This window comes from Pseudopodoces humilis, chromosome 5, assembly GCF_049639895.1.
Source record: "Pseudopodoces humilis isolate 2021_Gansu_Grassland_sample_001 chromosome 5, ASM4963989v1, whole genome shotgun sequence".
Taxonomy (NCBI): domain Eukaryota; kingdom Metazoa; phylum Chordata; class Aves; order Passeriformes; family Paridae; genus Pseudopodoces; species Pseudopodoces humilis.
Window position 1 is genome coordinate 67,405,949 of NC_142204.1, and position 22,885 is coordinate 67,428,833.

The window sequence follows — 22,885 nt, forward strand, 5'->3', positions numbered from 1 at the left end:
TTTTTGGGTGGGAGGACAAAAGAAAAAATTAAGCTTTTTGAAACACAAATATAGGACCAAAACAACAAATAGACAAATCTTGCTAATAAAGCTGAGGAGGTGCGTGCAGACTATGCCAGTACATTAAGCTAGCAGGACTAATTCTGGCTTTGCCTGTGATTTGCAGCATCACCAAGTAGTCACCCATTGAATCAGAAAACTCAACTTCATCTGTCACTTCTACTTTTTGTTTTTAAAGCAGAGCTCCCTCCCTGGTGGCAGAGTATCTGGGAAGGAAGACTGAGAAATGGAAATATCAGTGAAAGCTGCCTAAAACCAGAAAGACAGAATTTTCCTCCATCCACTGGGTGTTGACACCTCCATTTTCCCTTAAAGAAGATAACTTTGGTGCATCACTTTAAGTTAGACAATTGCATCCCACAAACCCAGGAAAATGTGTAGAAGGTAATCAAAGAGCAAAAAAAAAAGCACAAAAAGCAAGTGTGGGAAACGATCTGATGACTTGAGCCACCTGCCCAAACTAATTTACATTCTTTCAGCAGTCACCACAATTGCTGCATTTCGATTAATGTAGCTTGATTTGACATTTCATCAAGATTCCTGGAGACCTCAACAATGATTTTGTAACCCAAACATACTAACAGAACTGGCTCCAGATCAATGGGGAGTCCATTTCAATTCCACTTTTCAAATTTGCAAGAGCCTTGGGGACTGCTTTAACTCATTGCAGACACAGGCTGGACTATAGTGGGTTAGATATGAAAGATTTTTTAACTCCTAAAGAGGTGAATGCTTCAAAAATGAACTGAAAGACCATGGGAAAATGCAGAAAGAATGTCACATTCTTTCCATGAACTGAATCAACTTTCCAAGTGTACTATCCAATCCTCTTTTGTCATATATACATTGCATTCCTTTACTCTGGGAAGGAATTGCCACTTTTAAGGAAATTCCAGTATTTTATGTCAACCCTTATAAAACTCATGTTTAAGAGATTCCTTCCTTCTCCTAAATCCTCCCTGTGTCTTGTATAAGACCATAATTATCAGACCAATGCTCCAAACACTCCATCAAAGCACTGAACTGGTTCATCTCTGCTATTCCAAAGACATCAGCCCTCTTAATCAACCCTAAAACTATTTTTACACTAACACATCCTCTCCTCCTCTGCTGTGATTTAATTTTCTGACAGCTCAAAGTATTCTCTGGGAAACCTGACACTGATCTTGGGAGGCTCTCTTCATCCCTGCCCTAAGGTAAGGGAGATGCCACCTTCCATAAGACACTGGAACCCACCCACAACAGCTGGAGCTGCATATCAACATCATCTAGACATCAACTGTCTGCAAAATATTCTGAACTACATGTACACACCATTCAGTCACTAATTGCAAAATCTTGTACTTAATTCAGAAGAAAAGAATTCCTGTAATGTAAAAGTAATGGGTTAAACATAGAGCTTTTTTAAGTGGCTCAGCTATACAATAGAGAATAATTAGGTATCCATAATAAGGCAATTTAATAGTATACTAAATGACATTCCCCCACATAGGGTGTAATTAGTTTCATGTACTTGACACATTCATGCGAGATGTCAGACTGGAAGATTATTATTGTTTTTTCCATATCCAATTTTTGGTTAGAAGTAGTTTGTCTGTGCATCTTCCTGCTCATTTGAGGATTAACAGTCCATTATTTTGGAATGATTTTCCAGTATGACATTTCTCACATTGCTGTTAATTTTCTTTCCTGGCCCCTCTTCAATATAGTGCATGTTACTTTTACCATTTGATTTATAAAATTTGACATACCAAAGCACTTGCTTAAATTGGTCTGTTTGTCAATGAAGACTTTAGCGGAGATAACATTTCCAAAAGGCATGAACATCTGCAGAATGTCCTGGTCTCCAAACTCCTGGGGGAGGTGGTAAATAAAGAGGTTTGCCCCTTCTGGACCTTTAGGAAAATAAAATTAAAAAAAAAGAAAAAAAAAGAAGTATGAAAACAGCTATTACAAGTGCTACATTTAATCTGTTTTTCCATAATACTTACTGAAGCTGATGGTCAGAAAGCATTTTACTTTCCAACTCTGAAGGAACAAAAGCAAGTGGATCATCAAAGGAGCACAGCTGAAATGCAGCTCTTTAGAGCATCCCACCTTGAAAAGTGTTTACTTTGAAAAGTGTTTATTTCATAATGCAACTACAGAAGAAGTTAAATTCATCCTCTTTCTTCAATTTACATGAGGATTTTTCCAGCATAATTAAGGTTAGGAAAACAGGTACAGAATGTATTGGCTCTCAAAATACCCCAAGAACTGCACAAGGAGTCTTCTGCTGCTTCCAACACCTGCCTGGGTTTGTCAGTTTAATTCCAGTTGCAGAAACTTATGGAAATGGAAGAAGGTGAGCTCAGATTTGAGTACCACCGATTTAAACAAAAAGGGCAAGAAAATGGTGCAGATAGGAATAAAAATAATAAGAAGAAGCAGACCTTGTGACTTAAAAGCCAGTGAGAAAAAGACATTCAGAATTAAATTTCTACTGACTCACTTCAAAATGAGTATTTTTTGTTTGTTTTTTTTTTTTTAAATATAAATCCCCCACAGAAAGCTCTATCTCCTGGAAGAAGCTTTGTAAAGGAAGTAATTTTAAAGAAGTTAAAAATTAAGTGGTTGGATTTCAATTAAGTGGCTTTAGACTTAGTTCACTTTGCAAAGAAAGGTGTAAACTCAAAGGTGCTTTGAATATTTTTCCTTACAGACAAGACTTGAGATATGTATTATTAAAGGTGTAGGTTAAAACATTCATCCTGGTACTGATAGGTTATTTTTTCCCCCCTTACTCAATAGCAACACACTGGAAATGAGCAGTGGATGCCAGGAAGAGTGTAATATATGATGGAACCAGACATGGCCTCCCCATGCAGGCTCCAGCAGCATAAATTGTATACAAAGGGAACAAGCATTTCTGCTAAAAACACACCTAGAATAGCCTGATTACGTATTCCCTTCCTTAATGGAACCTAACTGTGCCTCAGATGTGATGTCCTTGGTTTTCTGGAGAGGAAGAGGAAAGCGCTCATCAGATTTACAGAGTTCCTTCTGCAACAGAGCCACGGGGCCTCACCTCTCCCACACAGAATCAGGCTGGCTGCTCTCTCTCAGCCAGAAGGAAAAGGTAGCAAAGTTTGCCCAAAGGGAGGAGATAAATGAATTAGATAAATAAAAATTTCTAGGGAGGTGGGAAAAAAAAGATGAAAAAAACCTGTCACTTGGAACTTTTTTCTTCTTGTCACAAGTAAACTATCATTCCCAGCAAATAATATTCTTTAAAATAGTAGGGGAAAAAAATTACTAAATAATATTTAAGAGCATATGCACAAGGCAGTTCACTGTGCTTCAGAATTTAATACTTATATAGCATTTTTCTCTGGTACTTGTTTATCCTCAACCACTCTAGACTCTTCACAATTCCATCAGAAATCATGATAAGAGACAAAATGTTGTCAGTATTCAGTAGTGGAATTCACTCACTTGAACATAACCACCTACTAACAGATACAAGATATCTAACAAAAATGTTGTGTTTTAAAAAGGATGCTGGCAATTCACTAAAAAAAAAAAAAATAATACACCTAAAGTTGATATGAATGTTTCTGAACAGAAAAAAATTAAAATTACACCAAATAAACATTTTTTTTTCTGGTGCCAAATAGTCTATTGTCACTGACCAAAGGGCCTGAGATGAAAGATAAATGCAGAAAACAACAACAACAACAACAACAACAACAAAAAAAGGAAAAAAAATAGTTTAAAAATCCCTTCATTTTAAATAATTCAAGCTTTTAGCAGAAAATGAAGGAAAGACTTCAGAGAAAATATACATTTTAACTCGTGTCCCGATACAATAAGCAGCTGGAGGGAAAGCCAAATTTGTCTTCCTAGGAAACACATCCCATAACAGCACAAGATACTATTTCCAAAGAAGACAAAAAATATTTCTCTTGAGGATATTATACTAGGTTTATTTCTAAAGCTTATCCTTGGCAAGAACAGTAGTGACAACATAGATACAGTCTTAGAAAGCATGCAGTATTTTCCTGTCTTTGTAGAATTAGCTGGAAATTAGAATGGGAGAAAGCAATGAAAACAGAAACAACCCCCCTCAAAATGCCTGGGAAGTATGAAGGGGAACGGAAGAGGGGAAAAGGGTAGCCTCATTTTCCTAAACACCTTGTAATTAGTATTAATTTATTCTTAGCAATAACTTCCTGAGGTTTATTTGCTGTTGGTGTGGGGAGAGGGGAGCAATCATTCACTTAGCTGCTTCCTCACAAGACCCACAATTAAGCAAAGAACCACTCAAAGCAAAAACGGATCTTGTCATTAGCTCAAAACCTTAATCAGATTAACTCCACTATGACAGAAAATGGAAACTAGAAGACAAAACTGCATCCACAGAGGGATGATTTTTGTTAGTGGCCCCTTTTTGTATGGTAGTTGGTAAATGCTTTTATATAAGGAAGGGATGAGTGACAAAGTATAACTTGAAGGACAGATGGCTGAAAAGTGAAACACATTAGAGGTTAAAGAAGGTGACAGTGTTAAGCAGGAGAAAACTGGAGGAAGAAGAAATCACAGATTAGACTGCCCGAGGCCTTCCAAGAAGCCTCGGCGAGGAACCAGACGCGTGGTGCCGCTTGGGCTAGGTTTGGCGGCGTGGGCACTTACCTTCCTTCTGGCTGCCCGCGGCGCTCTGCTGCTGCAGCAGGCTCTGGCTGTAGAGGGTGGGCAGCGCGGCGGCCGCGTACTGCTGGATTCCTGAGTAGGCCTGGGTGAGCGCGTCCATCGTGCCGGCCGTGCCGTTCGTCAGGCCTGTTGCGCCGAGTCCTCCGTTCAGGGCCGCCATACCTGAGAGCATTTGAGCAACTTTACAAAAAACCCAACAATAGAGAAAAGAAATTGCACTTGTTCATTAGTGCTTTCCGAAAGTCGTTGGTATTATACGACACTGACAACGACAGCAGTGCATGCAGCTCGGCACTTCACCAAATGGGACTGAGGACAAAGAAACACGACTTTGGCATCAGGATCACTTCAGCACAAGGGTTGCACAGTCAAATGGACTCACATGCAGCCTGCTACTGGCAAGTACTACAGTGCTCCTGAGAGCCTCTCTGCTCATTCTCCTTGACACCTGTGCTTCTGCTGTGGGTGCTGTGAGGCTGGCAGTGTGGGACCTATTTGACCTGTGTCCTACGAGATGGCCACTGGGAAAAGCAGCCTGTGAGGCAACCTGCGTTCTCTGATCAGGGTCTTCAGGCCATGACAACACCATATCAGAAGTGTTTTGTTTATACGGAGTAAGCAGAGAACCCTGATTAACTGCATTTTAAAACATGTCCTTTTCAGCCTAAATGATTCTATTACAATTGCAGGCTTTGTCCCTTAGGCTTGTGGTCGAGAGATGGACTGCGACACTCACTCTTTGCTTCCACCCTCCTTCTCTTGTTCCTCCAGTCACTCCGCAAGTAGCACACCCAGAGTGACTAAAAATATTTCATCCAGACTAGGCATCTTTCATGAAGAAACAAAAGCATTTATTTCTAGCAATGTTTTTCTTCACAAGGGAAGCAGAGTCACTTTTTTTAACTTACAGCAATTCTACATCCTGATAAGTAACAGAGTAATTTAACTGGGATGGCTGCTAAAGAGGAAATTTCCGATGGGATTGCTAGCTGTGCAGAAAATGACATCCCTCATCCGTGCAAACAGTGTGGGCTGCATAAGGAGTTGTACTACTCTGATTTGATGGTGGACAAACTCCTGAGCTACAGCTTCCCTCCTTTGCTTCTATTGCTCAGCATGGCTCCTAAATGAGTTATGTTGACCTTAACAGTGCTAGCATGTCTTTCAGAAATTCCAGAAAAAGTGAATTTGCTGTTGGAAGTTGAAAGTATGGCAGGGTTAAAAGCCCTGTTCATCTTCCACATGCCCAACCTGTGTCAACCTAAGCACTGCAAGACCATCAGGACTGAGAGTCAGGGCATGTTTTCTGCACAATTAGCTACCCCAGCTCCCCAGTTTCTAGGTGAACAGCTCACAAACAACTTAAAGGTCTCATCAGGCCTGTAGATGTACAGAAGATCAGTCACTAGAAATACCGGGGGGTGGGGGGGTGGAGTCAGAATCACCAGCAATCATTTCTTAGACATTGTGTAATGTTTTGATTGGTCTGTGAAGATAAGACTGGTGGTGTCATATTAAGACGCCAAAGAGAGGAATAGTAAAGAGAAAGAAAGGGCTTAATTTCAGAGCAATAATAGGGGTTGGTATGTAAATGGGGGAAAAGTGGGGAAACTAAGCAGAGGACACTTTATAGTAAATTAATAATTAAGCCTATTAGACTGGGAAACAGTCTTCAAGGAAGATGGCAGAAACCTTATCACATGTGTAATTTAGATACAGGAAGAATACTGCAGGGAATTATCCAGCATTGACAGAGGAGGATAAAGATGCTGACCCCAGTATCCTTCTGCCTCTTATGTAGATTTGAAAAGCATATTCCTATGAGTCTCCAATAATCAGGACAATTGCTCAAGTGGCACCTTTTTGGCTCCACCAGAGTCTGTGCCAATTAAGAGAATTGTACTGCATAAATTATACCTTTTGATCTTACTATAATTTGTGTGACTAAACACTTGACAGAGATGTGATATTCTTAGCCTTTCCTTAATAAAATGTCTCACTTTGAAGACTTCTCTTTCCCCTCCACCCCACTTCAGAGCATCACTTTACCCTGATGGGAGGTACTGGCTGCCACTGCTTTGAAAAAGAATCCCTGTCAGAACTCAACAGGCCCGGGTATTTCTTGTATAATGGTTCCAGTTATAAATCTGTATTGGGGTTGGGTGGTAGTGGGGAGATAAAGCAGTGGTTTCTCTGAGAAGCTGCTGGAAGCCTCCCCTATGTCCTACAAAGCCAATGCCAGATGGCTTCAAGACGGACCTTCCACTGGGCAAGGCTGAACCCATCAGTGACAGTGGCAGCACCTCTGAGGTAACATGGTAAAGAAGGAGAAAAAACCCTGTGCAGTGGTAACTGCAGCTAGAGAAGAGAGGAGTGAGAATGTGTGAGAGAAACAGCTTTTCAAGGTCGGTGGAGGAGGGGCAGGAGCTGCTCCAGGCACTGACTGAGACTCCCCTGCAGCCCCTGGTGCAGACCACGGTGAGGCAGCTGTGCCCTGCAGGACATGGGGGTCCATGGGGGAGCAGAGATCCACCTGCAGCTCATGGAGGAGCCCACATCAGGGCAGGCGGATGCACAAAGAAGGCTGTGACCCTGTGGGAAGGCAGTGCTCCTGGCAGGACCTGTGGAGAGAGGACTGCACTGGAGTAGGTTTGCTAGCAATGCCTGTGACCCCGTGGGGGACCCATTCTGGAGCAGCCTGTTCCTGAAGGGAAATGCCATGGAACAGACCCGCAATTAGTGGAGTGTTGCAGCTTTTGGAAAGGGACCCACATTGAAGGAGCAGGTGGAGAACTCTCTCCTGTGGGAGGGACACCATGCTGGAGCAGAGGAACAGTATGAGGAGTCCAGCCCTGTGGAGGAAGGAGCTGCAGGAACAATGTGTGATGAACTGACTGCATCCCCCATTCCCTGTCCTCCTGCACCACTGGGGACAGTAGGTGGAGAATTCAGGAATAAAGTTAAACCTGGGAGGAAGGTAGGAGTGGGGAGAAGGTGTTTTTAAGATTTGGTTTCATGTCTCATTATTCTACTCTGATTTGACTGGTAATAAATTAAACTAATTTCCTAGTCAGGAGTGTTCTGCCTGTGATGGTAGTTGGTAAATAATCTTTCCCTGCCCTTAACTCACAAACCTTTTGTTACATTTTCTCTCCCTTGCCCAGTTCAGGAGAAGGAGTGATAGAGTGGCATTCAAAACATTATAATAACAATAATAATAACAAAAACAACAGCAACAATAATTTTTACAATAAATGATGACTAATATTTTATATTTTATATTATATATTACTACTAATAATAATTTGATCCTGAGGCTGACTGTAGTCTGCTCTGATGTTTTGTACTTATGTTTGTGTCACTGCTTGCATGGGTGTACACACAGGGCGGGTTAAAGTAAAGGCTCCTGATAAAGTAGCTTGTATCTCTCTTTTTATTAGAGTGTTGAAATAACTGGATAACAGAGGTAGCATTAGGATACCATGTTATCTTTCATGAGTCATTGGCCTATTAGATAAACATGCTTTGTGTTGCAGTGGGCAGCATCCTTCCCCTCCTTTCCCCTGGAATCAATAGCACCTTCTCACCCAGCGGTTCCAGATCAGCCATCAGCCCACGGCAGTGCTCCTGGGAAGGGCACAGCCACTGCTGCCACAGCCCACGTGTGGCATACCCCTCCCTCCTGAGCAAAACAGAGCTGCAGAAAGCACCCAACACTTTTTCTGTTCTTACATTTTTATTAAATGTGCAAGGCCCAGCTGCTGTTACACATCTCTGCCATCTCTTTATTATCTCTACCAATACACCTGAGTCACACAGTGAACTCTGGTCCCTTCCTCCCTTCTGTGAAATAACCTTTTGGAGCCTCTCATCTATGGCCTTCTACTTTTCTGAGTTTCTCTACATAATACAAAAGCAACAAAGCTTGGCAAGTCTAAAGGTCTCTCAGAGTGCTTTTCAACCACCTTCCAATCTGTCATGAATAGTTTTATCTCTGTTTTACAGATGTAAATAAGGGGGCAAAAAGGCTAAGTGACTGCCCTGGGGTCACACACAAATACTGTGCCATAGTATCCTGACAGTATGGTTTTCTTTCTTAATTGCAAAGAATTGCTTCCTCCTTCTTTAGTGATTTTTCCTCATAATTCATAATTCTTTTTGTTACTTAGAATTCTTAAATTTACATGCTCAAAGCAGACAGTGTAATGTTTTGCCATTTAAAGTTTTAGGTGCTTCAAGAATAACCGAGGGAAGACTGAATCCCCACGCTTAGGTACAACTGCTGCCAAAACCTTGGAGACACTTAAACTTACCATGCTCCACTTTATTTAAGGCCTCCAGACACCTTTTTAAAATGCTTCTCTCTACAATGACAGCACTATCAGTCTCCATACACAGCTTTTCTCAGACCCAGATAGGACTGAGAAAACAAAAGTCTTCTAGTGAGTTCAGTATGGAAGACATTCTCCATGCAGGGCATGGAGATTGATTCCATGATTCTCACATGCAGGGCAGGACATGGCTTAGGTAGAAGAGCATCTCTTCAAACTTCTGTATAAATCAATGCCCAAGCACAGAGCCACCTTCTGATTAATTTTTGGGTTAAGCTCTGCTTGACTTGTGCTTTGGATTTTCTAATTCTCCAACTAGATGCATGTCACTCAGTTCCCAATTTGCTGCACAGTTACTTCAGGAATGTCCACGGCCAGTGAAAATTTTTTATGGGCCTGCTTATGGTATAAGCCATGTCATGAACATGACATGAACATGAGGTTTTCCAAAGGTAATCTCCCAGGTGGGTTCGAGTGTGAATGACTGAGTCAGGCATGGTCATCAGGAAAAGCCCCATACTGTCATTAAAATAGACAGGGAGCTTATTGTAGTTTGACCAATGCTTCACTATCATCAGCATGGTGAGTACCAGAAAGTGATAATCAAATTCCCTTTTGAAGGAAACAGTGCACTAATGCTGAGCTGTGTCATGGAGAAGCAGTTTCCCATCTTTAGCTCTCTCTCATGTATGTATATACATAGACAGACATACCCACATACATTTTGTAAGCACTATGCACATATCCATAAAAACATCCATGAAGAAGATTTGGGACTGCAGTCACTGTCAGTACAAGTCCATGGAGGCAATGGTGACTTAAACTGAAATTTGGTACCAGGTTGTGAATACATCATTAATAGTTCATATATGACACATGCAGATAAGTTTGCACATATATCACCTCAAAATGCTTGCTGAGAAATTGTAAACTCTTTGCTTGCAGCCTAGCAAGGAGCATTAAAAGGAGTGCAACAGGAGGGTTCCCACACAATGAGCTCACATGATTCATTCCTGCTTGGTTTTGATGAACGGGTACAATATGTTGGAATGCTCCAGTGTGCCTGGGTTCTTAGTACTTGTGGAGGGGAAGGACTGGGATGTCACATTTTGCTCTTGATACTGTGATTTTTTTTATACACCAAGTGAAGCACAATGATTGTTAATCAGAAAGGACATTTAATGATTTCTTACTCATGTCAGGATAGATCTCTTACTACAAGAGCTCATGAGACGAGAGAAGGTAAGTTAGCTTTCTACGCATGCCATTTAACACTAATGGAAAAACATCTGTCATTTTGGGACCTAATACTCATTTTTCTTAAGCTGTCCTTGAGTTGTATCTACAAAGAGTTGTTTTGTGTGAAATGCACACGTCCTTGCCAGAAGCAAGTCCTGTTTTACACGAGACCCCATGCAACCATTCAACATTGCTACATGGACATCCATAAGCCCCCTTCCTTCCCAGCTCCCAACAATGCCAACCAGAGATCACAGAACAAAAAGATTGTGTGAGCAGCCAAGTAACAGTGACAGAAAGGACATCATGCAGAGCATCAGAGTGAGCAAGAGATACTGAGGAGGACATCCATTCCTGAGGGTACATTATGATGGGTCATGGACTGGCAATGACCAAATAGATTCCTTGCATTGCAAAAGGAAATGCAAGGAGCAACAGCAGCTAAAGAAAAAAAAGAGGGAGGGGGAAAAATGCATCTGGGGAAATCTCTTCCGTTACAGGCAAAGGTGAAGTTATCATAGCAGAAACAATAATAAAAAAAAAATTCCTTCTTCAGAAAAATCTGGACCAAGGCTCAGAACAAAGAAGAATGTTCTAACAAGTGCTGGCATCAACTTTGCTGGAGATGCCAGGGTTTGTTAAGATGTCATAGGATAGGTGTGCGTGCTCTGGCATTACAGGTGACTGACTGAATGTTCTCCCATACTTGCCAAATAAAAGCCAAAGACTTGCCTTCATTTTTAAAGCATATTGCTCTCAAGTCAATTAGGTAATTCTTACAGATGTTTTAAAGGACTGCCTCTGTGGCAAACGTCTTAGCACTACATTTCTGAGTGAGGTTTTGTACATTGGGGTGATACACCTGTTGTCAGACTCCCTCAGTGAAAAAGGAGCCTCTCCTATAACCTAGAAAACCCAAATCCCCGGTGACGATTCTTTTACCTTCCATATGTACTGCAAGAAGAGGAGTCTTTATGCAGGGACACAAGGAAATTCATTTTGCAGAACAAACTGTGTGAAACTTAAAGACTCCAGGGAACTAGATATGCAGTAGTAGTAGTATGGAACAGAATCAACTCGACCCCCTTATTTGGTGTAGAGATTAAAAATCATATTATTACTTTACAATTGATAATTTTTGTGGCATGATTATCGGGGAAGGCTGTCCACCACAGCAATAAATACTCACTGTTTACGGTACCTGCTAGTGCATTAATATTATTCAGTCCAACAGTGGCTCCAGCCAGTCCTTGGAGAGTACCCAGAGAAGTCAAAGAATTCATGGCCGCACCAGCTGTGGAATTAGCAGTTGATGCAGCCACTGAAAGGAAAAAAAGCAAAGCAAAATTAAGGCAATTAAGTTTGTTTATTTTATTTGATCACAGAACAGCTTACAATCACACACAGGAGCACAACAGGGCTACTTGCAAGAAGTAAAAAAGAAAATGAGACCAACAAGACCAATCTTGTTCAAGACATCAACAGTGTGATTGTTCATGGGAAGCGTTGATGAGTCTAGAACTGCAAATACTAGATCACAAAATTCAGTACTGTGCTATTATTTGCAAATATAATACTAAACCACTATGTGTGGGATCAGACATTTTCTCAAAAGTTTGTCAATTAATCTAGCAACCCAGGCTGATCAGCTAACCAGGCTTTTGAGATTTTGCCACACACTTCAAAGTCCATCATTAAACAAACAAGAATTACTCAGTAATTTTGTCATTCAGCAGATTACTGTTCTGGGCCCCAAATGGTCTAAGACTAAGTTCAATTATTCTAAGGGAAGACACTATCCTCTAGGACACTGTATGAACTTCATTTAAAGATCTGAAGATTAGAAAAAGAAGGGTGACCATGCAAATAGAAAATGTAACTACCATTCATTTTAATGCAGGCTTTTATCCTGGCCTTTGTGCATAGATAGTCATGTATATGCACACCTATGATACTGTATGTATCCCCAAAAGCTCTGCCAGAGGGGAAAAGGTGGAAAAAATGTCCTTGATGCTACTGACAAAGGAATGATGAAGGTGGGTGAGATGAATCAATCTAAATTATGTGTTTAGGGAGAGAAAGAGATTCACTCTCTTGTCATAAGAAAGTAATAAAGAGTCATCATTTGGGATAGGTTGGGTGAATTAGAAATACCTGTCTCACAGAAGGGCCTTGAAAAACCAGTGTAGATTAAACACCTAACTCACAGGTAGGTAAGGTATACCAGATGAATCACACTCATAAAAGCTGCAGATGCAATTAAGTTTTTAGCTTGTCTCCTGAGCCCTACTTCCGTGTATAGTCATAAAGACTTCCTTTTTTTTTTTTTTTTTTTTTTTTTTTTCTGTTATAAGGTTGCATTATCTTAGGAAAAAGTGAACATTTAAAGTCAGAGTTTTATTGATGATGTACTGGAGGCACATCATGTCTACAACCATGTAGAACCATTTTTGGCTCCTATTCATTACCTAGGTATGAAATAGTTAAAACCACTTTTATATGATGCTTTTTTGGGCTGTCAAACACATCAGATTACTCAGTGAACCCTCAAGAAAGTGAAGTCTCTAGAGCTGACAGGACCCAGTAAGGAAAACAGGAGGTAACTTTTTCATTCTGTGGGTAAACCTTGAAGCTCTAACCTACAAATAACCTGCCTTTGCAACATTAAGACCCACCAAAGACAAGTTTTCACACTCTTGGGGCCTCAAAGTACAAAGAATATTCTTGCTGTGGAGGAAGAGAGATTTCCAGACACTGTAATGCACTCCTTCCTTGTCTCTTAGCATCTGTGATGTTAACTCAAATAATTTTATATGTTGCAAATAGAAGCAGCTTTGATTATTCAGTCTGTCCCCACAAAGCAATAAGAATCCAATAATGTCTTTGAATAAAAAAAGTAATTAAAAAAACAAGTAAACAACCCCACTTTCTTCAGATAATGTGGGCACCAACAGAGAAGAAAGGAAAAAACAAAGTGAATTCCCTGTGACTAACACTGGTATGTGTTTCTGTCAATGTTCATTAGCGAATTATTTAAATGAAGTATATAAAACTCAAATCTGAAGGATCTGATTAGTTTTCACTGGACTAAATTCCATCTATTTTCTGTTTTAGAGGATTATTATCATTTTCTCTTGAGGAAAGACATATAGTTAAGAAATGAGAGAAATGGGGACTAGGAAACTGCCTGTAAATTACATTAAAGCTGGGGGCAAATATCTCCTGTGAACAAGAGCCATATGCTTATGGATTGACAACACATCTGTTGGAGAAGGCAAAAAAAATCTGCTTAAAACCTTCCCTCTTGTGCAGCCCACAGTGAATTATGGAGGCTCTTATAACTGGCTGTTCAAACACATGCTCCAAGGACGGTCAGTATCTGGGACTAAAATCTCTTTTCTTCTTTTTTTTGTCATCAAGTTTCTCAATTCCCTCAGGCAAATAAAGAGCAGGTGCCTCAGTGCTTCACCCACTTGAAGCTGCAATGCAGATTATCTAGTTTACCTGAATAAGGACTTGGCACACACTCACTGTACAATACTGGTTGAACCTCTAAAGCACCTCAGGAATGAGTGTTATATTGTTGTGGTATTTCTTTTGCTTAGCAGTGATCCACCTCACAGATGCAGTGGGACAATGCTCTTTTCTCTTTGGATTAGTATTTCTTTTGGAAGAAAGAAACTGAACACCTGTGTGGTTTCTACCATCTTATTGAACAGGGGGTGAATAGAAATGAACTCCTTCTTTTGGGGTGCTTGGAGAGATCAAGCAACCGCTGCATAAAGCTTCCTGAGAGACCCCACACTAATTGATTGAGACCTGCATGTATGAAATAAAGATGAAGACAGTGATGAGCTAAAATATTACCATAAAGGGGTTATGAAAGGTCCAAAATATTAACAAATGTGAAAATTTGTAACAAAATGCCATATAAAACCAACAGATGAAGCAATGGCATGCCTTGTCCCCCACAAATCTAAAGGAAGATGAAAGAAAAGTTAAAAGGTCCTATAAGACAAGTGTGAAGGCTTAATCCAGCTGTAAGTTTTTACTTTGTGTGCTCCCAGATGAAATCCATCTAGAGACAAGGACTGTGCTTCTCCTGTCCTTTGCCATTTTCTAGTTCCTTTCAACTAAAAAATTGTAACATATATTAAACTGAAGGGAAAGAAGAAAAATCACATGCCTTGTGGTAACAGCAAATGACTGCACTACTTTGGGGGAGCCTGTATAACTCTTTTGTGTCAGCAAAACTCTTGGGCTCCACAAATGCTCAGAGTAATGGCAAAGAAGAATAATACACTGTCAGAATACTTTCTATATTTATGTCTTTTAGTTGTCCAGAAGACAAAAATAGATTGGCTACCTACATAATTTATAAATTGGGTTTTACCAGGTTCCTCTGACACCAAATAAATGAAAAAAAAAAAATAAATAAAAAAAAATTCCCAACTCCCTCCAGCCTCCACACCAGAACATTCACAGAATCACAGAATACGCTGAGTTGGAAGGGATCCACAAGGATCATTGAGTCCAATTCCTGGCCCTGCACAGGACATCTCAAGAGTCACACCTTGTGCCTGTGAGTGTTCTCCAAACACTTGAACTCTGTCAGGCTCGGTGCTGTGGCCACTGCCCTGGGGAGCCTGTTCCAGTGCCCAGCCACCCTTAACGTGGTTAAGAACCTTTTCCTGACATCCAGCTTAAACCTCCCCGGACACAGCCTCAGGATATTCTGTTGGGTCCTGTCACTGGTCACCACAGAGAAGAGTTCAGTGCCTGCCCCTCCTCTTATTGTGCTTCTTCCATTTAACTGATTCAATTTTTTCTATCAGCTTCAAGCTTCAAGCCAAGAAACTTGGCCTTTGGCTAATACATTCTTTGACAGAGTTCTCTTTGATACAGAGAACACGTTTTTATTTGGAGTGGCTGCTCTATACAATTCAGATATTTGTGTTTATCTAGTAATGCTGCACTTATGGAGACTTTTAAGTCTGGAAGGAGCTGGCATTTTCAAATGTTCTCAAAACATTCACTTCTGCCATTATGAACCATTTACCAATGGTTATAGCACCCTTTAGGTCAGTGGGGTTTTTCTGGGGTTTTTTTTTTGGGTTTTTTTCAACAGAAATATGAACTAGCAATGAGCCATTTATCTTTTAAATTTTAATAACATGTTAACAAAATTCCTAAATATTATGCCAACCTAGGAAGAACATCAGGAATTAGCATAGAAACTTTTGGCCATTCTTTTTGCTAGCTTATGTCAATAGAGTCATAATGATTTACATCATCTGGATTTGCCTCAGCTGGAAAACTAGATTCAGGGCAACAGCATCTAGGAAAGGCAATGATGTGTAAATATTTCTTTGGCTTTGCTACACACACTGTGGATGGAATTAATTTCCCCACCTTTGTCAGCCTTGTTGTTAGTTTAAGCTAGTCTAGTCAAAACTAGACTGTCTCTGAGATTTAAAGACAACCAATTCAGACACCCTACCTTTAGATTTCTATTTCAGGTTGAGCTGAATTGCTCTAAAGAGCACACAGATGAGCTCAACTACCAGATGCTACTGGTGCCTTTCCCAGTTTTCCCTCAAACTTCTTGTGCTGCCCTGGCTAAAGCAATTGCTATGGTTTTTGTTGCAAGGCTTTCTGCTTCTTCACAGTTGCTGCCTGTCTCTTAGAAAGCTGTATCTTGGAGGCACAGGCACATTTTTGTCACGCCTATTTACTTCCTTACACCTCAGACCAAAGACTTGGTAGAGCTTCTTGCTATACTGAAACCACAAACTTAGCCTTGTCTGTAGTACAGCCTTGGGCAAATCCCACCCCTTCCATGTCTCAGGCCTATTTATAAAGTGAATCATAGAATCAGAGAATGGTTTAAGCTGGAAGGCATCTTTAAAGATGAGCCATGAGTGATCTTCAACTAGAACAGGTTGCTCAAAGCCCCATCCAACCTGATTGACTGTTTCCAGGGATGGGACATCTACCACCTCTCTGAGCAACCTGTACCAGTGTCTCACCATCCTCATAAAAAAAATTTTCTTCCTTGTATCTAGTCTAAATCTTTTAGTTTAAAAGCATTGCCCCTTGTCCTGTTTCTACAGATCCTGCTAAAAGGTTTGTCCTGATCTTTCTTGCAGGCCCACTTTAGGTATTGAAAGGCTGAAATAAAGTCTCCCTGGAGCTTTGTCCAGGCTGAACAACTTCAATGCCCTCAGCTTTTCCTCATAGAAGAGGTGCTCCATCTCTCTGATCATCTTCAGGAATTCTTTTCCCACTGTGGAAGTCAGAGTCCAGGAAGGCTGCTGAAGACAAAGAACTAGATAACCCACCCTCTGACTGTTGCACTGAAGGAAAGGACCTATTCCAGACACACGTACCACCATGTTTCAGCAGAGAAATGGTTTGCAGCGTGTAGTCAGGCTCACTCTTTCCTTAATATTTTCAGTAAATGTCTAAGTGAAAAAAAAATTCCAGCGACTTCTCAGCAAAGTCCTATACCACAAAAACCCCTGGATCTCTTGGAAACTCCCTGCTATATGTGCTAATTTGGCACTATTTATGGCCAGTGTAAACTGCACTTCTCCATTCCTCTCTGCCTTGTCTTGTTCTCTTCCTCCTCTTCCAACATGGGCACCCTGTCTGGAAATGATACCCAAACTGCAAGTCTTGGAGTAAGATACTAAGCACATGAGGCATTATAAACATTTTAAGTGAAATTTCTTGTTGGAAACATTATTTTGCTTTTTAGGGCAGGTTTAGTGGTGAGAATGGGCAAAGAAAAGCAAGGGCAGCTTCAGCTCTTTGCAGACATGGAGAGCTGCTCTACACCCTGCCAACCCCATCCATGTGAAGAGCAGCTGTAATGTTTCCGGAGCAGAACCAGATTTCTGGTGCTGCAGGGCTTCAGGGCAGTTCCAAGACTGGCTTAACAATACTGGGACTTTCCACACAGAGATCCACAATGGTAACTGTGTCAGTCTGCTGACAGCATTCCTTTAGGCAGCCCTTGGTTACACTCCACAACTGCCTGTCACTATGAATGCCTGGCACAACAGGAAACTCAGTGTTTAGTCTGATATCAGCCACTTGCTTTTCACCACTCACCTGTGAACCACAACTTTGTGCTTATTGTTCTACTTAATGAAGAGTTTAAATAACTCAAGTGTTCAAAGTACGTCTTTTGCTCCAGCTAAGACATAGTAGTGCACCAGGGATCAATATTGCCCACAAATTTTAGGTTCAGTATCTCTGAGACTAAGCATGAGAAGTTGCAGAGAAAACATTCACTTCTGGGAGACACTCCTGGCAGATCTGTATTGGCAGTTGTCTAAGTCCAGAATCCTCTTTCTTGTACTGAATTTGGGTTTATTTCTGATTTTCTGCTGCCTTCCTAAGCTCACTGAGTCCAAGGGCCAGATGAAATGGATGTGAGACTAGTGCTGACTAAATGGCTGTCATTCAGATGGATTCAGATGGGCAGAACTGGCCAACATGAACCTTATGAGATTTAAGGATAGATGCCAAGTCCAGCACCTGGGGAGGAATAATCCCTTTCAATAACTCAGGTGGGGATGGGTGGTCTGGGGAGAAGGTTTGCTGAAAAGGACCTGTGGGGGTCTTGGTGGGATGTGACCATGAGCCAGCAGCATACACTGGCAGCAAAGAAACCAAACAGCATCCTGGACTGTGGAAGAGGAGCCAGGAGATCCAGGTTTCCTCTGTACTCAGTGCTTGTTAGATCACATCTAAACACTACATGCAGATTTGGGCTCCTCATTGCAAGGAGAACATTGATTGGGTGGTGCGAGTTCCGTGGAAGGTCAGCAAGTTGGTCAGGGGTCCAGCACTCGTCCTTTAATGAGCTGGACTTGCTCAGGCTGGAGAAGACACAGCTCGAGGTGAACCTAAAAGAGCCTCCTAGTGCTCAAAAGGAGTTCATCCACTAGATAGAGCAATAGTACGTGGAGGGAAGATGAGAAGTACATTGGAACAAGGGAGGTTCCGTTCAGAGATAATTAAAAACATTTGTACTGGGAGGATTGTCAACAGATTACCCAGATTCCTCCATCTGTGTCCTTGAAGGTTTTTAAGATTTGTTTGGATCAAGCCCTAAGCAACCTGATCTCACATGAGCAGGGAGCTGAGCCACAGATGTCCCGACTGACCTTCCAACCTCAATTATTCTATGGGAATTAGAGCAGCGTAGGAGAAAAGAAGGGAAAGTCAGCTCACACTAAGGCTGAATGAAAGAAGGCTGAAGAATGAAGATGTGTTGAAAACTGAACAGTAGAACCAGTTTCTGTTCTTGGGTCTGTTAACAGAAACAGAGGATGACACTGAATGTGCCACTTAACTCTCATCTGTGGTTTTGATTCTAGGCTGCCACAGCTACACTGTGTGGGTGAGGTTTCTAGGGCCCAATCTACCTCTGAAAAAAGAAGTTCTGACCTTGGATCTTTCCTTGAGGTTTTAGACTCCTCTTAGATTCAGCAACGTGCAACAGAAAATAAAATCACAGTAGAAGAATGTAAAGAAAGGATATAAATAAATCATATGAAGAGATATGGCCAGAAAATAAAGTAAAACAATAAAAAAAAATATTTCTAACAGCTCCCCAGTTAGCGACAGAAAAAAATGGTAAGCATTTATAGGAGAATTATAAGGACAAAAGTAAAAGAAATATTAAACTCAAAGCTGAAATCTCTAATTTTAGTCAGCTGAATTTAAAATCTTTGTTTAATACACAAAATCTATTGGGTAAACAAAATATGCCTTTGTCCCTTGCTTAGTCCAGGAAGGATAATAAAGCTAAGAGACAACACTGGATTTAAGGATAATCAGATCAAGGCTGCGTTCTTTGTTTTCATTCTAATCTTTAGTTGCAATAACCAATGATGTTTGGAACTGTGTCTTGAAAACTGTATCTAAATATGGGGAACACCTGCTGGCCTGACTGAAAGACTAAAGATATTGGACAAAGTTTTGTTGTGTTGGACAAAGTCCATGCAAAGCTTCCCACTTTGGTTTATATTATCTCAGTTTTGTGGTGGTAGTCTCTTAAACAGAGAATGGCACCCAGCTGTACAAGGCTCTTATGTAGATGGGAGTCTGGACCACCGACCTGGAGTTAGGAGGGATTCTGCACAGATCTGATCTTAAATATTTAAGGTCAATCAATTAAGGTGTGCTATCTTTATGTAGCCCTAAACCAAGTGGTTGTTTTGAAGAAGGCAACAGAGTTTTCTCCTAAACACACAAATGAAATGTCTTATGGAAAAAGGGAATGACTCATAGTAATGCTGGAACTCTTGAAATGAGGATTATAAACATGGTGTGGGGGAGAAGTGGGCAAGTCAATCATGGTGCCCATGTGACATTGCTCTCAGGAATTTGCAGTGGTGTTTCTGGCTGAGATGAGCACATTCTACGGGCTCTGACTGCAGAAGGAACATTTTAAAGGGGAAGAATAATTAAGCAATGACAGAGGCATCATCATTATTAGATAATCACAACCCAGGGGCATTAGCAAACGTTGAGTGTCTCTAATCCCATGGGGTCTAATTATTCTGTGATAATAACCACACCTCCAAGTTTTAATTTATTCTTCTGGAGAATCTGGAGGGGGAGGGGGAGAAATGGGGGCATTTTAATATTTTTTGCTAAAAGAAGATGCAGTTGGCCTTTCACTAGGGCTCATCAGTATTCTAATCTAACTAGCATGTGTGATTGGCATTAAATTATCTGCCCTTTATAGTGATCTCCAGCCAATCTGAGTATTCACCCTTGCACAAACTGGTGGCCTCCCTGTTGCTAACAGTATCAACTGGCCCTGGTTCTATTTCTTGGAACAGATTTTGGCAAAGGTGAGGTAGATTTTCCTGATCTGGAGAGATGTATTTTCCATAAGGTCATCGGACAAACACATTGCCATTGGTATAGGGAAAGAAGTAAAAACTTGCACATTTTCTAGTATCCTGGAAGTGCTGTCTGACATGTCAAAAAGGAAGATTCTAGGAAGTTTAAGTACTCTGCTTGTGCTTGGACAGGATAAAATTAAAGTGACAGATGCACTCCAGGGAAAGAGCACCAGAAAAGCAAGAGAGCAAGAAAGAGTCAGGGGAAACAAGAATGACAATATAGAAAGACATATACCAATATCACAGCCTTTCTCCAATAAGTCAGTGCTCCTCTGCTTCTTCATTACTCACAGATGAACTGTGCCCATGAAAGATTGTCCATTTCTTCTCAAGGAACAGGGGAAGAGAAGCAGCAGTGAGAAAAGGAAGTCTCTTTTTGTATCTGTGGGCATGCATGTGCAAGTGATAGAAAGCATGACAGACAGGGAGAGGAGAGGAAGGAGCCTTTCCCCAAGGTGATCCTTCTGGTTCTGGCTTTATGAGGTCCTTTGGAAACATTGACTTATACAAGAATAAAAAAAACCCAGAAAACATAATGAGGTGAACAAAGTCATTCAAATTGCAAATTCAGAAGCCAAGGCCTTCAACAATGGGAGAATAACTTTAGGCTCATAAACCCATTCTATTAAGTAGTGCATGGGTTTTTGAGAGCTAAGAGAGCTTGGGAGAAATGAAAATCAGGGACACTAATTTTAATCACTTGTTTATGTTAACAACTAACTTGACATTCATGATTGTCATGAAATTACAGTGTGTACACCATGGACCTTCCACAGCAGTGCAAAGTAGGAGGAGAAAAAAGCATGCAAAGGTACTACAGGTATGGCAGACAAATTTATTAGCTGGTTGCTTTTGTGGTTTTATAGTCCTCTGTTCCAAAATGTTCCTCCAAACCCATCTAGCAGAAGGTATATTAACAAACAAGGGTTCATTGATTGGTCATGTCTTTGTGAGTCTAGGCTGCTTTTATGAATCTTGGTGTTTAAGGACACATTTTCCTATGAGATTTTAAAGATGAAGAGAGAATGAGAGAGAGAGAGACAGATTAAAAAGCAAGTTAATATTCTGGGCCAATTCCATGCTGATGCTTCTGTTTTATTGAAATACATTTCTCAGTGAAGACCATCCACCTCTAGAATAAACTACAAGTTGTACCTCAATGCTGTGCCTGCAACATGTTGTGCATTCTCCCCAGCACACCACAATCATAAATCGCCTTTGCTTTTGGGTGGGAAGTACTTTAGAGTGGCTCGGGAACAGAATAATAATGCACAGTGGACTGGCTTGAGTTCAGCTTCATAGCTGACCATCAGATATTTCCAACTGTAACTCTAGCTGAAATCAAACCTAATTGAATCACTACAATATGAGGAAAACAAAGAAGAATTACTGAGACTTATGACTTATTACTTATGACTCTGTTTTATTCAGTGGGGCCAAGGGCTGTGGCTGTGCTCGTTGAAGCACCACTGAGTTCACATCAAAGCCATTTCTACAGGGAACTTCCAGCTGTGCTCTCATGTTTATTATGTTGAGCTATCTCACTCAATTTGGAGCAGGCTATTGTTCCGAGATGCATGCCCTGATGCTGAAATGACCTCCATGTGGAGCCACTTCAGAATACAGCCACTTATAAATCACTTTCCGAAGAATTTCTGATCTAAAATCAAGAAGGCTCTACTTGAGGCCAGGATCTCCTGCCTAGAGTACAGGTTCCTTCACACAGCCCCTGGTGTGCCTGCAACATCTCTGACACACTTTCAGCACTAAGCATTGACAAACAACATGCAGTAGCATCTCTCCATAAAAAAAAAAAGAATAAAGAAGAATGCCAGCAGAATCCAAGGCTATCATTCAAGGTAAGCAATGTTTTTGTTCTGCAAGTGCTTACCACATGCATATATGCCAATTCAAATTCTAGTACATGGGAGAGGATGGCCTGATTAATCTTTTTCGCCTCTCTTGCATATCAGTCTTAAGATCAGGTAAACAGTCCTTGGGAGGTGTTTGTCTTTCCATTGCAACAAGCTGTTTCTAATAGACTTATTTTCTTCAGACATTTAGAGTCCTGTCCATAGTATTTTAGAATAGAGTTGAGCTATACTATATATTGAAAATTTGAGTTTGTAGTTAAAGGAGTTATGAATCCTGAAGGTGCATGCAATTACTTCCATGGCAGGTGGGTTACTAAGTGCGGTGTGCTAGCACAACCTTATTGCCATAGCACATCCACAACATGCAGTTGTTCACCCCTGGGAGCTGCAGAACTTGAAGATTATTTTGCCTCATGTAAAAGTACTCAGCCAGATCCTTTGCAGACATTTGTAAAGTCATATTGAGTTCATTGTGACACTGGTTCTTTTCATCCATATTACACATTTTTGTTCTGCAAACAGCGAAGGCAGCTGAGTGTTTACTTTACTTGGTTTTAAACTTATGCAGTTGTTTGGGATATTTTTGTTTGGCCATGGCATAAAATAATTCAGTAGACCCATATTCAAGCAACTAATTCTTTTGAGAGAATGTTAAAACAATTAGGTTAAGGCATTAATAATAATAAAAAACAGAATAAAATTAAGATTTTTAAATTATTATTTTTTACTATTATAATTTTTCTGCCTTGGGTAAACAGACCAG

The 22,885-nt window shown here is 40.7% G+C and overlaps 1 protein-coding gene across 13 annotated transcripts in view; it reads right to left on the reverse strand.

Moving 5' to 3' along the window:
• CELF2 (CUGBP Elav-like family member 2) overlaps positions 1-22,885 on the reverse strand; it is a 541,755-nt gene that overhangs the window by 8,844 nt on the left and 510,026 nt on the right. For 9 of the 13 annotated variants that reach the window (XM_088055373.1, XM_088055372.1, XM_088055374.1 and 6 more), the window contains 3 exons: positions 11,521-11,640; positions 4,732-4,929; positions 1,812-1,955 (listed from right to left, as the gene is read on the reverse strand). In XM_088055373.1, the coding sequence (XP_087911499.1) occupies positions 1,812-1,955; positions 4,732-4,929; positions 11,521-11,640 (462 nt within the window). Of the gene's footprint in view, positions 1-1,811; positions 1,956-4,731; positions 4,930-11,508; positions 11,641-22,885 lie in introns of all 13 variants that reach the window. The other 4 variants (XM_088055368.1, XM_088055371.1, XM_088055367.1 and 1 more) reach the window with 2 other exon arrangements.